General features: G+C 51.2%; 7 protein-coding genes across 7 annotated transcripts; 3 read left to right on the forward strand and 4 right to left on the reverse strand.

The window, feature by feature from the left end:
* Positions 1 to 537: 537 nt before the first annotated feature.
* CONPUDRAFT_139657 (uncharacterized protein) lies at positions 538 to 2,388 on the reverse strand. Its single transcript, XM_007775297.1, has 3 exons — positions 2,093 to 2,388; positions 1,756 to 1,976; positions 538 to 1,699 (listed from the first exon to the last, which is right to left on the reverse strand). The coding sequence occupies exons 1-3, from the start codon at positions 2,320 to 2,322 to the stop codon at positions 951 to 953; spliced, it is 1,200 nt and encodes a 399-aa protein (XP_007773487.1). The 5' UTR covers positions 2,323 to 2,388; the 3' UTR covers positions 538 to 950.
* Positions 2,389 to 2,615: 227 nt separating this feature from the next.
* On the reverse strand, positions 2,616 to 4,269 carry CONPUDRAFT_139658 (uncharacterized protein). The gene is made up of 2 exons (XM_007775298.1): positions 4,109 to 4,269; positions 2,616 to 4,054 (listed from the first exon to the last, which is right to left on the reverse strand). The coding sequence occupies exon 2, from the start codon at positions 3,872 to 3,874 to the stop codon at positions 2,681 to 2,683; it is 1,194 nt and encodes a 397-aa protein (XP_007773488.1). The 5' UTR covers positions 3,875 to 4,054; positions 4,109 to 4,269; the 3' UTR covers positions 2,616 to 2,680.
* Positions 4,270 to 5,039: 770 nt separating this feature from the next.
* On the forward strand, positions 5,040 to 5,603 carry CONPUDRAFT_158259 (uncharacterized protein; the record flags this gene model as incomplete). Its single annotated transcript, XM_007775299.1, has 2 exons — positions 5,040 to 5,210; positions 5,286 to 5,603. 2 exons carry the CDS (start codon positions 5,040 to 5,042, stop codon positions 5,601 to 5,603), a joined length of 489 nt encoding a protein of 162 aa, XP_007773489.1.
* Positions 5,604 to 6,611: 1,008 nt separating this feature from the next.
* CONPUDRAFT_76626 (uncharacterized protein) lies at positions 6,612 to 7,872 on the forward strand (the record flags this gene model as incomplete). The annotated part of the gene is made up of 7 exons (XM_007775300.1): positions 6,612 to 6,640; positions 6,689 to 6,768; positions 6,832 to 6,960; positions 7,018 to 7,253; positions 7,319 to 7,540; positions 7,610 to 7,682; positions 7,739 to 7,872. The coding sequence occupies 7 exons, from the start codon at positions 6,612 to 6,614 to the stop codon at positions 7,870 to 7,872; spliced, it is 903 nt and encodes a 300-aa protein (XP_007773490.1).
* Positions 7,873 to 8,304: 432 nt separating this feature from the next.
* On the reverse strand, positions 8,305 to 9,631 carry CONPUDRAFT_168809 (uncharacterized protein). The gene is made up of 5 exons (XM_007775301.1): positions 9,550 to 9,631; positions 8,810 to 9,485; positions 8,652 to 8,753; positions 8,535 to 8,604; positions 8,305 to 8,474 (listed from the first exon to the last, which is right to left on the reverse strand). The coding sequence occupies exons 2-5, from the start codon at positions 9,133 to 9,135 to the stop codon at positions 8,376 to 8,378; spliced, it is 597 nt and encodes a 198-aa protein (XP_007773491.1). The 5' UTR covers positions 9,136 to 9,485; positions 9,550 to 9,631; the 3' UTR covers positions 8,305 to 8,375.
* Positions 9,632 to 9,811: 180 nt separating this feature from the next.
* Positions 9,812 to 12,489, forward strand: CONPUDRAFT_92935 (P-loop containing nucleoside triphosphate hydrolase protein; the record flags this gene model as incomplete). The annotated part of the gene is made up of 10 exons (XM_007775302.1): positions 9,812 to 9,932; positions 10,009 to 10,089; positions 10,146 to 10,626; positions 10,680 to 10,905; positions 10,957 to 11,155; positions 11,207 to 11,280; positions 11,332 to 11,503; positions 11,556 to 12,217; positions 12,277 to 12,345; positions 12,397 to 12,489. The coding sequence occupies 10 exons, from the start codon at positions 9,812 to 9,814 to the stop codon at positions 12,487 to 12,489; spliced, it is 2,178 nt and encodes a 725-aa protein (XP_007773492.1).
* A 578-nt stretch (positions 12,490 to 13,067) lies between these two features.
* On the reverse strand, positions 13,068 to 13,759 carry CONPUDRAFT_63918 (uncharacterized protein; the record flags this gene model as incomplete). The annotated part of the gene is made up of 5 exons (XM_007775111.1): positions 13,068 to 13,163; positions 13,237 to 13,306; positions 13,358 to 13,462; positions 13,514 to 13,571; positions 13,636 to 13,759. The coding sequence occupies 5 exons, from the start codon at positions 13,757 to 13,759 to the stop codon at positions 13,068 to 13,070; spliced, it is 453 nt and encodes a 150-aa protein (XP_007773301.1).
* Positions 13,760 to 14,309: the final 550 nt, after the last annotated feature.

Here is a 14,309-nt window from a genome sequence, read left to right on the forward strand (position 1 = left end):
TATATTTTGACCCCAAATCGACCATTTTGGCCGGACAAACCTTGAGGGGAGCTTCCGGGGCCCTGTTAGGACTGAGGTCCAGCTGGAAGTGCCCACAATGCTCCGAGCGCCAAGGAGTTGGGCGCGTACGTACGCGTCGAATGCTGAATCAACATTCGCGAAGCTCGGTTAGCGAACTCGTGGACCGTGATGGGCCGGTGGCGCAGCGACAACCATATGGTCCAAGGTGCAGATTAAACGTTCGGAGGAAAATTCTCGTTCTCTTTGCTTAGCTTAGCTTCTGAAGGCTTCTTAGCTGACGAAGCACGGACGAATTTTCTGCATTACAAAGGTGATTGGCCACCGCAGTTCGATATGACGCAAAGAAGCACAGAATAACATCCCACTCAATGTGCACACAGATCTACCTCATGCAATATGAACATTCAAGGAAGTTTTATGTAGAAGACAGTTTGAACTCATTCGCGTGAACTTTCTATCAGACAAACGAGCAGCATGACTATTACCTGTTTCGAGCGATATGCACGAAAAACATGTGGATTGATTGTTGGGACGTATGAAACACGGCATTGGCATGAACAGCTGATTCAGTGACCTGCTTCGAAGGTATGTACAAAAAAATTTCGACTGCCTTTGAAGATCTGCGAAGCTCGGACATTGGCAGGAACAAAAAGAGACGAAAGGTCGAATATTAATCTTAGCGATACACATGGTTACACATACACGAAACACTAGACTGCAGTGCTGCAGTCGCACGAGATTACAAAATTTACACCGCAAGTTAAAATGACAAAAACCAGCATCTGAACAGGCCAGCGCATCGCTCCACTGTGACCCTGCATTGTCTGAAACTGGAGGGGATACACGAGACAGCATGTGCGTCGAGTTGCAACGGCTGCTGAAACGTCCCCGTAACATGGAAGAAGGTAGAGAGGCTATTTCATGCCCATTCATCCGTCCACACCGCGGACGCGCTCCACATATGCCTGCGCAGGCGATAACAGCGGACTCGAGGGCCGAGTCGTCTGCTGCGAGTGCGGGTACGAAAGTGGATGCGGGTGTTGCTGGTGCGGGTACTGGTGCTGATAGTACTGGTGCGGTAGCTCCACGTCGCGGCGTTGCTGCTGGTGAAACGTATACGACGGCTGCCTCCTCAGTAGCTTCGCCCTCCCGTTCTCGGCCCTATGCTCGGGCGACGTCTCCGCCTGGCTGGTCCAATTATTCGTGGTATTACTGCTACCACCCAGCCCGAACCGGCGGAGGAGCGTGCGGCTCGCCCAGGCGACGGAGCGCGCGGCCATCCGGCCTGCGATCCACTGTGCGATGCCCATGCCGGGGACTAGGCCGATGACGTCCTTAACGTCCCAGATGTCGCGGTGGTACGTGATGCGGCCCTGTTCGTTGAAGGAGAGTTTGGTGTGAATGTGCAGCTGGAAATGGAGGGGGCTGGGTATCGCCAGTGAGGTTCCTGGGACCGGCAAGGATGGATCGGACGGGTAGTGACCGTATACCGATACGTGCAGTGGGCGATTCAGCAGCGGCGACTCTGGAGTGGGGATGCGGGGCGCAGAGGAAGCTCCGGAGTGGGGTGTAGGTGGTTGGTGTGATGGTAATGGTCGAGGCCCGAACGATCCGGTATGTAGACCAGGGAGAAGGAGGATGTTGAGCGTATGCTCAACTGTGTTGTTACGATGCCCATCTATTCAAGCATGAGCAGTTCATCACCTGCCAACTTAGAAGAACGGGATTGCATACCGACATTCTCGCTTTCACTTATCTCGCCCACTTCGGACCAGACGCGAAGGCCCCTGAACCACGGATCACCAGAGCCATCACCTTCCGGCGGTCGAAGACGAAGCAGGATGTACAGCATCGCCAGGGGTTTCGGTATATCCACCGAGGACAGCCGACGTGTCAGGTTATAGATGTCAGATATGATCGAGCGAGACGTCGCCGTCAGCAGTGGATTCTCGTATCTTTTGAGACAGACACAACATAAGTTAGGTGTATGATACGGAAACAAAGCTCACAAGCACTTACACTAAATAACGCCAGGTCAAGCTACATTTGAAAAAGCACAGACAGATAAAACATACCAGCATTGGGTTCGTAGAAGGATTCGGCGTCTAAGAAGCTCGAGGCAGGCGAGTTTCCGTACATATACTCGCATATGTCGAGCGCAGTGCCTTGCCTTGACAGTACCGACAATTCACTGGATCTCGCAGGCCCGTCGACCAACCGCACTTGGTCCATAGAAAGCATGGAAGCATTCCGAGACTCCGTGCTTGCATACTTGGAAGGAAACTGGACTGTCGAGCCCATTGCTTCTTGGTCTTGCTCTACTTCGATGTGTTGACCCTGACAATAGTGATGCAGGGCTATTGAATGGGTATGGATCGCGTGAGAGGGAAAATGGACAAGATGGAGAGCATGTTTACCCAAGGCGCGGGCGTGCCACCGCTCCAGGGTACGAGCTCTGTGTGTTCCGGTCCGGGGTCGCACGCGTCGCATTTACCCAGCTCAAATGGTCGCAGCTCAGTACTAGGCCGTGATTTCCCCTGCACGAATCACTATCCTTTTTACTTCTATAACTACACGATCCTAAAGTAATCATGCGATAGGGAGGTGAGCAAGCAAGCGTAAGATCCTACAAAACAACCATAGGAGACAAAGGACATATTCACATCTCCCAAAGCTCAATCTTGACCTCGCCTGCTGGTCTCTGTCCCAGTACCTCTACACACTCCGCCACCTGGCACCAAAATTCAATGTGCGCCTCTGACATCATCCGGATCGTCACCAGCCGAGGAAAGAGCCACTCGAGCAGGGGTGCAAACCATTCCACACCCGGTGTCCTGCTACCTCCCGCCGGAATCCGGAACAATGCCTTATTGATGTGTTCGTTGCGGGTCGCATTCGACCCACGCGCATCCTCGAGGACTACCTCGCGGTAAACGGTCATCACGTCGGCGTTCTTGACGAGTATTTCGGTGTCGAGGACGCGCAGGTGCTTGCAGCACCGAAGGAGCTCGGCAAGCTCCGTGATTCGTAAGGGCTGGCGCACGCGCCGAACGCTGAGGAATTCGACCAGTGGCCAGCTTTTGGCGAGGTCGAGCAGCTCTAAGCCCTTGAAAAAGACGTGGTTGGTGTACGAGTTGCAGGAGAACGATGTGAGCTGTGTGAAAGCAGTTAGCGGTCGGAGGCTCGGATAGGCGCCAGTTTTGAGATAGTCGGTATCGTCGCCGCGCTGATCATTCATGAGGATATCGAGAGAGCTGAGAGATGCGGGGGAGACAGAGGTGGCGAGTGAGTTGGCAAAGGCAAATATGGCCGGGTCAGAGGGACAATCCACCCTAGCTATGACAGAAAGTGCCGTGACCGATGCGAGATCATTCTGGTTGGGACCTTCCTTGTCTGATACCTTGAACAACAAGTCCAGTGCCTTACCGCATGTGGAATAACGGTCTGCTCGGATGTTCAGGCGGTTGACCGCCGGCATCCCGAAGGTGTCATCCTCAATTATCCACTTCGATTGAGCATACACGTCGATCGACAGAGAATTCAACCTTGGCAAGTGAGCAATGCGTGAGAGCATCTCAGGGCTCATAAGGCCACAATCCGCATCCCGGAGGTGCTTCCACGCGCACACAGCTTTTGTGACCGGAACCGAAGGCTCGATACTTCGAGAGCCGGTCGCAGGACGTTTAAAGTTGGGGTTAATCGCCTTGAACGTCTCCAGTAAGGGGCAGCGATTGACCAAGGATGGCATACGCTTGAGTACTGTGAAGGCGTCGCCACGTACTTCAAAGTAGCGCAGAGACGGGCTGCAGAATATGTCGTCGAAGAGGACGGCAGTCCCATCCGCCCAGCACATCAGGTCGCGAAAGCTCCGTAGGTTCGGGAAGAGACACGGGACCGGACATTGCTTCAGGTAACGCCGCACCTCTGCAGACGCTCGTACTTCGCAGCCTGGGAGCTCGGTTATGCTTTTGACTCGGGCGCAGCGTTTGATCAGAAAATCCCATTCGCTTGGACTAAGAGGTCGGTTGAATGACTAGAGGCTGGTGATTGAGGTTCACAAGGTTCAATAGCAGAATGGTGAGCTCACCAAGACATGTTGTGTTCTCGGACCAAGGTTGCTGACGTGCTGCCACCTCCACAGGTCCGAAGGCAAGCAGGTGAGAAAGCGATATAAGCAAACAATGTGTGTATAGAGGACATCGACGGCAAGATGGTGGAAAGTTCTGCAGACCCTCGCGAGCCTTGCCGTTGTCGCCTTGCTGTCAGCATCAGCAAGGTAAAAAATGTCGAGAAGAATATCTGAGATGGACAAGCAACGATGCATCGTTGAGACGTGATAAATTATATGGGCCTGTTTGATATAGCCAGTAGAAGAAAGACAAGGGCCCTGTGTTTGGAAGATCACCACGTATTCACCCCCGGAGAAGAACGCCAACACCAATGTCGTGGTGAGTCGCGAACGAGCGCTCGGATAGGGGCAAGAGTGAACGTGGGAATCATTGCAGACTCTCGGGCCGCCTTACCCACCCAAAAACGATCTCTTTAACACACAACACGTCCTCCAAGAGATGTAGAACGGCAAATAATTTGCTGCAATGGAGATCTGTGCAGCTCAAAATCTGACGAAACGGTTGGATTGCGACTGGTACATACATGCAAGCAAGGTGACAAGCAGGCGTCGTGAACCATCCAACCCAACATTTGGGTTCGGGCTTCGGGCATGCAGCGTAGGGGCTAATATTAGCGCCTCAAGTATGATATGTGAGGATTACTAAGTCGTTTAATAATACGTCATGTTACCGTGTCTAACTCTCAAGTTAGGACCTCGATACAACCTCGATAACTACTGTACGAGCAGAACAACTTTGTTTGCTTTGCATCCGTCCGACTCAACTGGATCTACATTCGAACTAAAGCCAGGATCTCTCTCTTCCACGTAATCCGTCTTTAGACACTTGCTCGTTGGTATACTTCGTCTTGACAAACAGTTCTCCACATCCAATATCATCCTCGCACAAATGCCATCGTACGAAGTCGAACATATCTGTCCCCTGAACGAATCCCAAAGGGACGAGATTGCGGCCGCCATCACCCAGATTCACTGCAACGTCTTCTCAGCGACTCGCCTATTTGTGAATGTGCGATTTACGGACGTATCAAACCATCACACGTATGTTGCAGGTAGAAAGGTCAGCAGAAAACCATCTCCTAATTTGCATAGCTCTTTCTAAAAGCTGGCTGTTTTTCTGCTTGTGCGCCGGAAGGCCAAGACCAATCGCATCCTCGCCAACATTCGCTGGGGCCCGGCGCGAAAATCCAGCCAATCCGACGACCTCTGCAATGGCATTTTAACCGAGTGGAAGAAGATTGTTGGCAGTGAAGGCGATAAATCGCTGGATACGATATTCGTTCTCGGCAGCCTCATAGGCGGCTTCGAGCGTGGCTTCCTCAAACCCCAAGTAGGGTGCGACCAGGAATGGGCAGCTCAGAATTTGCAAGCTTTCAAGAAGTTGGCTGAGGCGGGTGACCAAGACTTTCAAGAATTGGTGGATGCCATTGAGGGAGAGCACGCATTCCGTTAAGTTCAAGTTCATGTAGTATTTGGGCTAGATACGAGAGTCAGGCATTCAGGGTACTAAGGTGCTAAGCGTTGGTCTGCGTCATCGTATGGTATTCAATATTCATCCATGTATGACCTGCCTTGGCCGAATAAATGCTTGTAGGGCTTCCCAATGCATTCGGAATGTGCTTTGAGTATCATGGACTCGGAAAATATGTTGACGGTTTGCGACGCGATTGAGTTGATGAGAGTGTGTCTGTTTCAACCCAAACAAGTTGAATCCCCACAAGCACGGATGGCGATCGACTATCAATAATACAAGTTTCAAACTGAAACACAGTTGGGGGAAAGCATAAAAGTATACTATATGGCAACTCAAGTACTCGTAGTGCCGCCATCTTCGAACTCCTTCCACCGTGACCTTGAAGTCACTGAGTTAACCAGCTTCAAAAAGCTCTTCTGGTAGGTCTTGAGCTGCGGTAGTGGAGATCAGGGATTCCGTTGTCCCTCGCTAATTCATGGTTGGTACAGCTTGGTTGTGCTGCGCGATGCTGCGTTTGCGGAATGTCCCAGGTCTTGGCGAATAACCAGCTACCAACCAGCTACGGATGGCCGAATCAGGGGCGTGAGTTGCCTAATACACAGGCGCGGAGTCCAACTCAACTCGCGGTATTCGCTCGGCAACCCTAAAAGGGTACCGAGAGGCTCGCCACTTCGAAGTGGCGATGAACGACCCATTACTCTTTTCGGCCCGGTTCATATGGACCACACAACATGTCTACCGTTATTCGTTCAATGATACACCTGATCCCCACGTTAGAGCTGATACAGTGGCAGGATATGAGAAAATGCTATGCAACGGGACGGCATGGCTGGCTGGGCCGCAGCCACTCAGAATGTCATATATATAACTGTCTATGCCATGCAGATCATCATCCACGCCCTTTCTGTGCTCTGTTTTCACCGCTTGTAATTAATGTCCAGAATGGCGACCCTCGCTTTCTACCAGAGGAAGAATATCCTACCATCTATGCTCTTCACACTTGCTCTGCTGTCTCAGTGCGTCAATGCTGGTCAGTACATTTCATCTGTTTTCTTCGACATTAGATCTAATGTAAAAACCGGAATAGACAGCTCGAACTCGACCACATCAAGCGATGGTCCCACTTTGGTTTCGCTGGTTTATCGTGAGTCGTTAAAGAAGGATTTACTACGAAGATTATGTAAAGACCGCTGACATGACTAACTAGACTACAACCCGAGCAAGCCCGTTGCAGTCGTCGCTGGGGCTCTCTATGCAATTGCTGCCATCCTGCTCTTCGTGCGGCTCTATCGAGCTCGAAGTTGGTGGGGTCTCTGTCTTCCTATTGCCGCTGCTGGTGAGTGCCTCGGTTAAGGTTACTAAGGACCAGGCTCACTTTGACCCCCGTATGCAGTGATGTCTATCGGCTTCTTCCTGCGCGTCCCGATGGCTCTGAACCCCAACAGTCTCGGAATATTCTTGATGCAAGATTTGTTCATCATCCTCTCACCAGCCGCGTTCCTGGCGTTCAACTACATGCTGTACGGCCGACTTCTCACTCGCTGTATCGACCCAAAGCACTCGTGGATCCGGCCTCAGAGAGTCGCCCGCATATTCTTGATAAGTGATTTTCTGACGTTTAACATTCAGGTACGTCATCTTTCTACTATTCCATTGTAGACTCAAAGATACTGACCTTTTGCTCTTTGTCCCAGGGTGATGGAGGTGGGCTTCAGGGGTCTAGAAACTCGACTTTGAAGACAGTTGGCGGCCTCATCCTACTAGTTGGTCTCATTCTGCAAACACTCTCATTTGCCTTCTTTATCGTCCTCGTTATTCATGCGCATAGGAGTCTGCAAAAAGAGAATATCAAAGTATCAGACCACCGCTGGGGAACGTTGTTCAAGCTGATCTATTTTTCGTCGTTCTTTTTCCTGGTAAGCCCCCTATACCTAGTAATCCGTCGTCTGTTTTGGCTGAGGGTAAATCAACCTGCCTCATTCCAGCTGCGCTGTGTGTATCGCACCATTGAGTATGGACAAGCCCAAGGTGGCACCGGATATTTACAGGATCACGAAGGTACGCATAATTTGTTCTCGTGCGCCATATTTGTTGCTCATTCCCTCCGTGTCCAGTCTTTTTCTATGTCCTCGATTCACTGGCCTTGCTCGTCGGCATATCTGCTTACATTGGCTTCTGGCCAGATAATTATCTGCCTCAGGAGGTTCCGACATCGTCTTCCCAGGTTCTGCTGAGAGAAATCGCCTGAAAGTCCATGTTATACCCCCAGAATTTGGACAGATTTGATCAATAACTCTGAAGCTCGGACTTGCACATGTTACCTCTGTTCTTGCTTATTTAGATTTATATTGCACAGAGAATATAATATTATGCGCCACTATAGGGTTTCTGGTGGACATTGTCATGTTGAGAGATAGTTTATGTTAGTGCCATGTAGGGACTACGCACATTGCATTCGAGGTATTTGTATCCTTCATTTAGATCAGCAAGCGGAAAATTGAAGTACATATGTCCCATGATTGTATAAGGCAGCCAACCTGGTCTAGTATCATAGTGTGATGATCAACCACAACCGTTCATCAAAAGGCTCGAAAATATCACTCGATGCGGAAGCTGCCATCAACGTGCTATACTGCATCTGACATCATCAATTAGCGGCTATGCGATCTAGGGTATTTGTGGATAGTCAGACAAATCATATAGCTACAGTACTAGTGTACGATACAATGCGGTGGGTTTCGCAATACAACTTCAAAGATGAGATTTGATGGGGCTGCCGCGGGGTGGAGGAACGCTAATCTTGTTGTGCACGCCGGAAAAGTACAGCCTCTCTTTGTGTTTGTCCCACACCTAATTATCAATAAATTCATGAGACGAGAAAGTGAGTTAAGGACGTAAGTGTGTGATTACCTCGACACGTCCAGATTTAAGTTTATCTTCAGCGGTGATCGAAGTTGCAATTACCCGGAGCGTTGTTCCTCTGTGACATGCATGAGTGTTTGCTAAATTGAAAATAGATTGACCTACATCCGAGGTGCGTTATGATAGACGATGTTCATCGCCTGCGAGACGCCAGATCCATCAACTCCTTTTGCAACACCAAGTGCAATCAGTGGCATTGCAGCGCCACTGCTCTAAATGGTCAGACATCCTAGGCGAGAGGCAAACAGCCAGACGGGACTTACACATCAACCATGTACGCTCCACACGCGCCGTGGACAATGCCATAGACATTGCACATCTCCTCGGTAACGTCTGCCTCGAGTATGACGCGAGCCTCTAGAGCACCGGATGCTCCGTGGTACACATCAATGCTTGTCAGCCGTAGATGACGACCAGTGGAAGAGCCAAATGTCCCAATGGGTCCAATGAAGAAGAAGAAGATCTTGGCATTGAGCTGCTTGTCTGCGTCGGATATGTTTCCACAAATGCCAGTGACATCAGCAGTTGGAAGAGACTTATAGAAAGCTAAGGGATCTTCCCGGGTCTTCGTTGAAGATGTGGGTTGCATCACGATCGATGAGTGAGTAGAATGGGATGTAGTGGAGGTTATGTAGGATTCAGCTGGGAAGCTGAGCGATTTAACCAGCAGCCGGATTGAGATGGATCACCCATAGTATCCACGGTAAAATATGGAGCAGAGCTGTGTGTATAGCCCAACCCCGACACTCGGGGAGTGCTGATAGAGCATGATCTAGCATGATCCAAGGGCCTCTAAGAAATGATCTTGAACCGATTCACAAGAGTGACATGCTTTGTGCCAGCTCAGAGGTTCCGGCGGTTAGCCACGATCTGCCAGGACGCAACCTGACGCAACGTGGCGACGATCGAAAGCCACGAGGATGATCGAGAGCCACAGGCACTATGCGGGGTAGAAGGGGGTAGATGTCGATTCGTGTACCAGTCGAACGGCACAAACACGTACCTACATTGGTGTTGAAGGCTCCAGTATTCGACAACATAAAACTTGCAGAGGTTTGTCACTGTGTGCCTGGTTCGACCGAATCATGGTGGAGGTAGGTACAGGAGTGGCTGGGGGATCTTCGATCGCAATCGGGTATTAATAGTAGACAGCTTCCGCTCGATGAACGGGCCGTCTTGAGCCGGATGCCGACATTGACAGCGCGAAAAAGTTAGCAGACGTCGCTGGTGCCAGCGCTCGCGATCCCGACTGGGTCACTTCCAACATGTCGATAAACACCCCACGCAAGAAAGCAAGACTCCCAGTCAATGGAGACCGTCCGAACGGGAAAACACTTGCCAGCCAGGACCTACAGCGTCAGCGCGAGCAGCTTCCGATAGCTAAGGGTATGCACCAGATCACCGGTCTGATGTTTCTAGCGACTAAACCCTGACCGTCTGTTCGGAATCCTCTGTTTCGCAGGTAGAGATGCCCTCGTCGACGAGATCCGACGGAATGATGTGACGATTCTACTCGGAGAGACAGGATCTGGGAAGACCACTCGTGCGTTGTTCACGTCCGGGATCTTTGGATTGCTCACTCTATCGTTTCAAGCACAGAAATACCGCAATATATCATCGATTCTGGGATTGCAGGCGGTGGTGTTGTTGCTGTCACACAACCCCGGAGAGTTGCAGCTACCTCCCTGGCTGCTCGCGTCGCTGCGGAGCAGGACGTTCAGCTCGGCGATCTAGTCGGCTATTCCGTTCGGTTCGATGAGGTGGCGTCTCCCAGTACACGTATCAAGTATCTTTCGGATGGTATGCTCGTTCGCGAGCTCCTCTCGGACCCGATTCTCTCGAGATACAGCGTCATCATTGTTGACGAGGCGCACGAACGAACACTACGGACAGACTTCTTAGTTGCCAATCTGAAGGCAATATTGGCAAAGCGAAACGGAGGTGGAGGAACTCACACAGTCACAAACGGTCAGAGTGATGCCAAAGGAAAGGGGAAGAAGAGAGCTGTGGAGAACCCGCTCAAGGTGATCATCATGAGTGCTACCCTCGACGCGGAGAAGTTTAGCAGGTTCTTCAACAAGTGCGTATTACCTCCCTGCAACCTACTTCGCCCTAACGTAGACGCTGGTGCAGTGCTAAGGTGCTCTACGTGAAGGGTCGCCAGCATCCCGTGCAGACGTTCCACACGTCAGTAAGCCAGATAGACTACGTCGATGCTGCTCTACGGACATTCTTCCAGATACATATCGACAAAGGTCCTGGGGACGTCCTCATATTTCTTCCAGGCCAGGAGGATATTGAGAGCCTTGAAAAGTCGATACAGTCCTACACGCGCCGTTTACCTGAAAACTGTTTGAATGTATGCTCTTTCATCTTGTCTATCAGGCATGCGTCTGATAATTCCACAAAGGTCCTCGTATATCCTATGTTTGCTGCTCTCCCACCAGCACAGCAGGCAAAAATATTCTCTTCGACCCCCAGCGGGTCACGGAAATGTATTCTTGCCACGAATATCGCGGAGACCTCTATCACGATACCCGGCATAAGGTATGTCATCGATACAGGGAAATGCAAGGAAAAGCGATATCTATCTCGGGATACTGGAGGGGGTATTGTAACTTCTTCACGTAACAGGATTCATATGCTCATTACGGATGTAGGATTTGACACTTTACTCACTCAAGACATCACCAAATCTTCCGCCATGCAACGAGCGGGTCGTGCAGGTCGTGAGGTACGCTCAACGCATTTTTGCCCTTAAGCTTTCACCAACCGTGGCGTTCAGGGACCTGGATTTTGTTTCAGATTATACACCGAAGATGCCTTCAACGCAATGGCTGCATCCGCAGAGCCTGAGATTCGAAGGTGTAGTCTTACACAGAGTGTACTAGAGCTCAAATGCCTCGACTATGACCTGGAGACCGTTGAGTTTATGGATATGCCAGAATCTGAAGCCAGCAAGTTTTTCTCTATTTCTCGCCATGTTCCCGAGCCTGACAGATGATGTAGTATTTTCAGCCTTGAAGACCCTCTTCCTCCTCGGGGCCCTGGACCGAACCAAGGCCCTCACGCACCTAGGACGCTCCATGGCCGCACTTCCACTGGAGCCGTATCTTGCGCGGATCGTGCTCGCCTCCAAAGCACACGCATGCACTGCACCTGTGCTTGACATCGTCTCCATCCTCTCAGCCAGCTCGAAACTTTTCGTCGACGTGAGTGAAGCGCGCGACGCAGCCGCCGAGGCCCGGCGCAAGTTCCGGCACCCAAGCGGAGACCACCTTACGCTTCGCAATGCGCTCAAGGCGTACGAGGATCTGTTGGAAGGCGGTAAAGACGACATGGATGTTGACGATGCTCGTGATGGGATGGAGGTTGTGCAAAGCAGCAACCATGGACAGGGGCAGGACGGGAAGAAGGGAAGCAAGGCGAGCAAGGCCGCCCGACGGGAGTGGTGTCGCGCCAATTTTCTGAATGAGAAGACGCTTATGGAGGCGATGAAGATTCGAACGCAGCTGCGAGGGAACTGCGAGCGGCTCGGGCTCGACTGGCGCACGGAGCCTGCGGGCGCATCGGGCGAGGAAGCCGTGCTCAGGTGTTTTGTTGCTGGGCTGCAACAGCAAGCGGCGTTTTTGCAGCCGGACGGGACGTATAAGCAGGTTGTTGGGCAGTCGGTGGGTATCTTCTCAAGTTTTTTGGCGTGGTGGGCTGGGTTGATGAGCTCGGGTTACAGATTGTCAAGATACATCCGGGCTCGACGCTTGGTGACCGGAAGGCGCCGGCCATAATTTATGATGAACTAGTACGTCCTTAGCCGTCGGCGGTGAACAGCGAAAGTCCAACGGTTTCACAGATCTATACGAGCCAAATCTATGCTCGTGGTGTCTCGTCTGTTCCCAGAAGCTTTTTCTCCGGTATGACATCCTCGACGTACGGCACAACATAGACGTTGCCGATGTCGTAATGAGGGCCTAAACGTTTTGGGTATTTGACTCAGCTTGTGAACGCCGAGCCCCTCCAAGATTAGGACGATAGCAAGGTACCACATGCGGGTGCGCTGATCTATGGCTAAAGCCCACAGCCTCTTGGCTGCGTCGCGATCGCCTCTTGTGAGTTTACTCATCTCTTGCACGCCTAGCTTTTCTGGAAGCACACGCTCTCTTTCCACCTGTTGGTTCGATCAAGTTACATAACGTAGCCAGGCCGTAATAGCGGTACAGTTATTTGTAACCAGTCGAATTATGTGGCCAGATGATTGAAATTACACCTGCACAGCCAGTGGCGCCTACTCTTCATTGAGAAATTAGCATATGGAAGTGGTCTTCGGGTGGAAGTCTCCCTCGGCCTAGGAAGTGAGCACAATTTAAGATCGAGCGACCGAATCCATGGTACACGGTGAGATTACAGCTAATTGGGAAATTTTGGACATCCCGCGTTGATATATAGTAGAACCTTACAATGACTGAATATCAGCCAATGCAACGGCATTATCAAATCTGACGTCAACCAAGACCCTGCTGGTCCCTAGAGCTTCGCAGGTTCGCCATTCCTGGGCGTTGAAGCGACCATCTTAGTGTGCGTTCCCGAGGCAACGAGCCTATTGCTGGTGACGTTCCACACCTGGATTACGAGAACGTTTGCGTTAGCATGTGGGTGAGGTTGCGAGGTAACGCCGCTGAAGGAGTCCACACACCTCGCAGTTGGCCGATAGCGCTTGCTTGTTCATCACTGTGGTGGTACTTACGATACGGAGTTTCTCTCCTCTATATAAAAGTCAGCAACAGGCAATAATTAGTCATATTTGAGGCACTTACAGGAGGGCTGGAGAGTGATAGGAGATGTTTATGGCTTGCGATACTCCCATTTCTGGGACACCGTTCTTGGCGAGGCCCATGAGGAATATGGGCATTGTAGAACAGCTGGTGTAACGTCATGAATTGGTAAAGGTGGTAAATTGCTCAAATACGCACTTGTCAATGAGTTGGCCGATACAGGCCCCGTGCAGTATTCTGCCTGCATTCAACATATCTGGAGAAACGAGCACCTGGATCGTCCAGCCGCCGCCATCCAATGAGATATGATATTGGCTTACCTTCCTCCACTGTGACCTCATAAACAACGCGTCCCTCGTCCTTCTTAGGTTCCTCCGCCTTGGGGTTGATGGATACCTCCGTCAAGACAGGCCGGTCCGCGATCCTGGGCTCGTAGCCCTTCATGCCTTTGACATGTGCGGTTTGCTGCTTCCGCCGTTGGTGTGTGGCGTATAGCAATACCTGCTTGAGCATCAGCGGCGCATTTCCCGTTATCTGGGAGGCCTGCTCCTCGTAGGGGCTTAGGTCAGGGACCTCGCTCGACATCTAAGAGGAGTGAGTGAATGGAACGTTGACCGGCTATGCATTCCGCAAGGAAGCCGGATGTGACAGGTCGCTGACAGGGGCAATCGCCGAAAAGAAATTTCTCACGCGATAACTGCGATGCAGGCACCGACGTCAAACTTGCTTTGTCCGTGACACGCAGCAAGGTCATCGTCGCACTTCTGCTTTGTCTCTCGCGTGGTCAGAGGTACAAAGACAGAAAACATCCGCAGAGTTTCTCCGTATGTTCTCAAGACTGATCTCCCTCTGCAGAAGCCTGGATACTTCGTCGAGCGCTAGAAATTTTTGACTAGTTGACGCCTATGGGTGCATATATAACCTCATTTAACCCTATCGTACAACCAATAGGTCAACTGATGATTGGCGAGCGCCGCATTCCCAGCATCATCGG

The sequence above is a fragment of the Coniophora puteana genome (assembly GCF_000271625.1).
Source record: "Coniophora puteana RWD-64-598 SS2 unplaced genomic scaffold CONPUscaffold_14, whole genome shotgun sequence".
Lineage (NCBI taxonomy): Eukaryota > Fungi > Basidiomycota > Agaricomycetes > Boletales > Coniophoraceae > Coniophora > Coniophora puteana.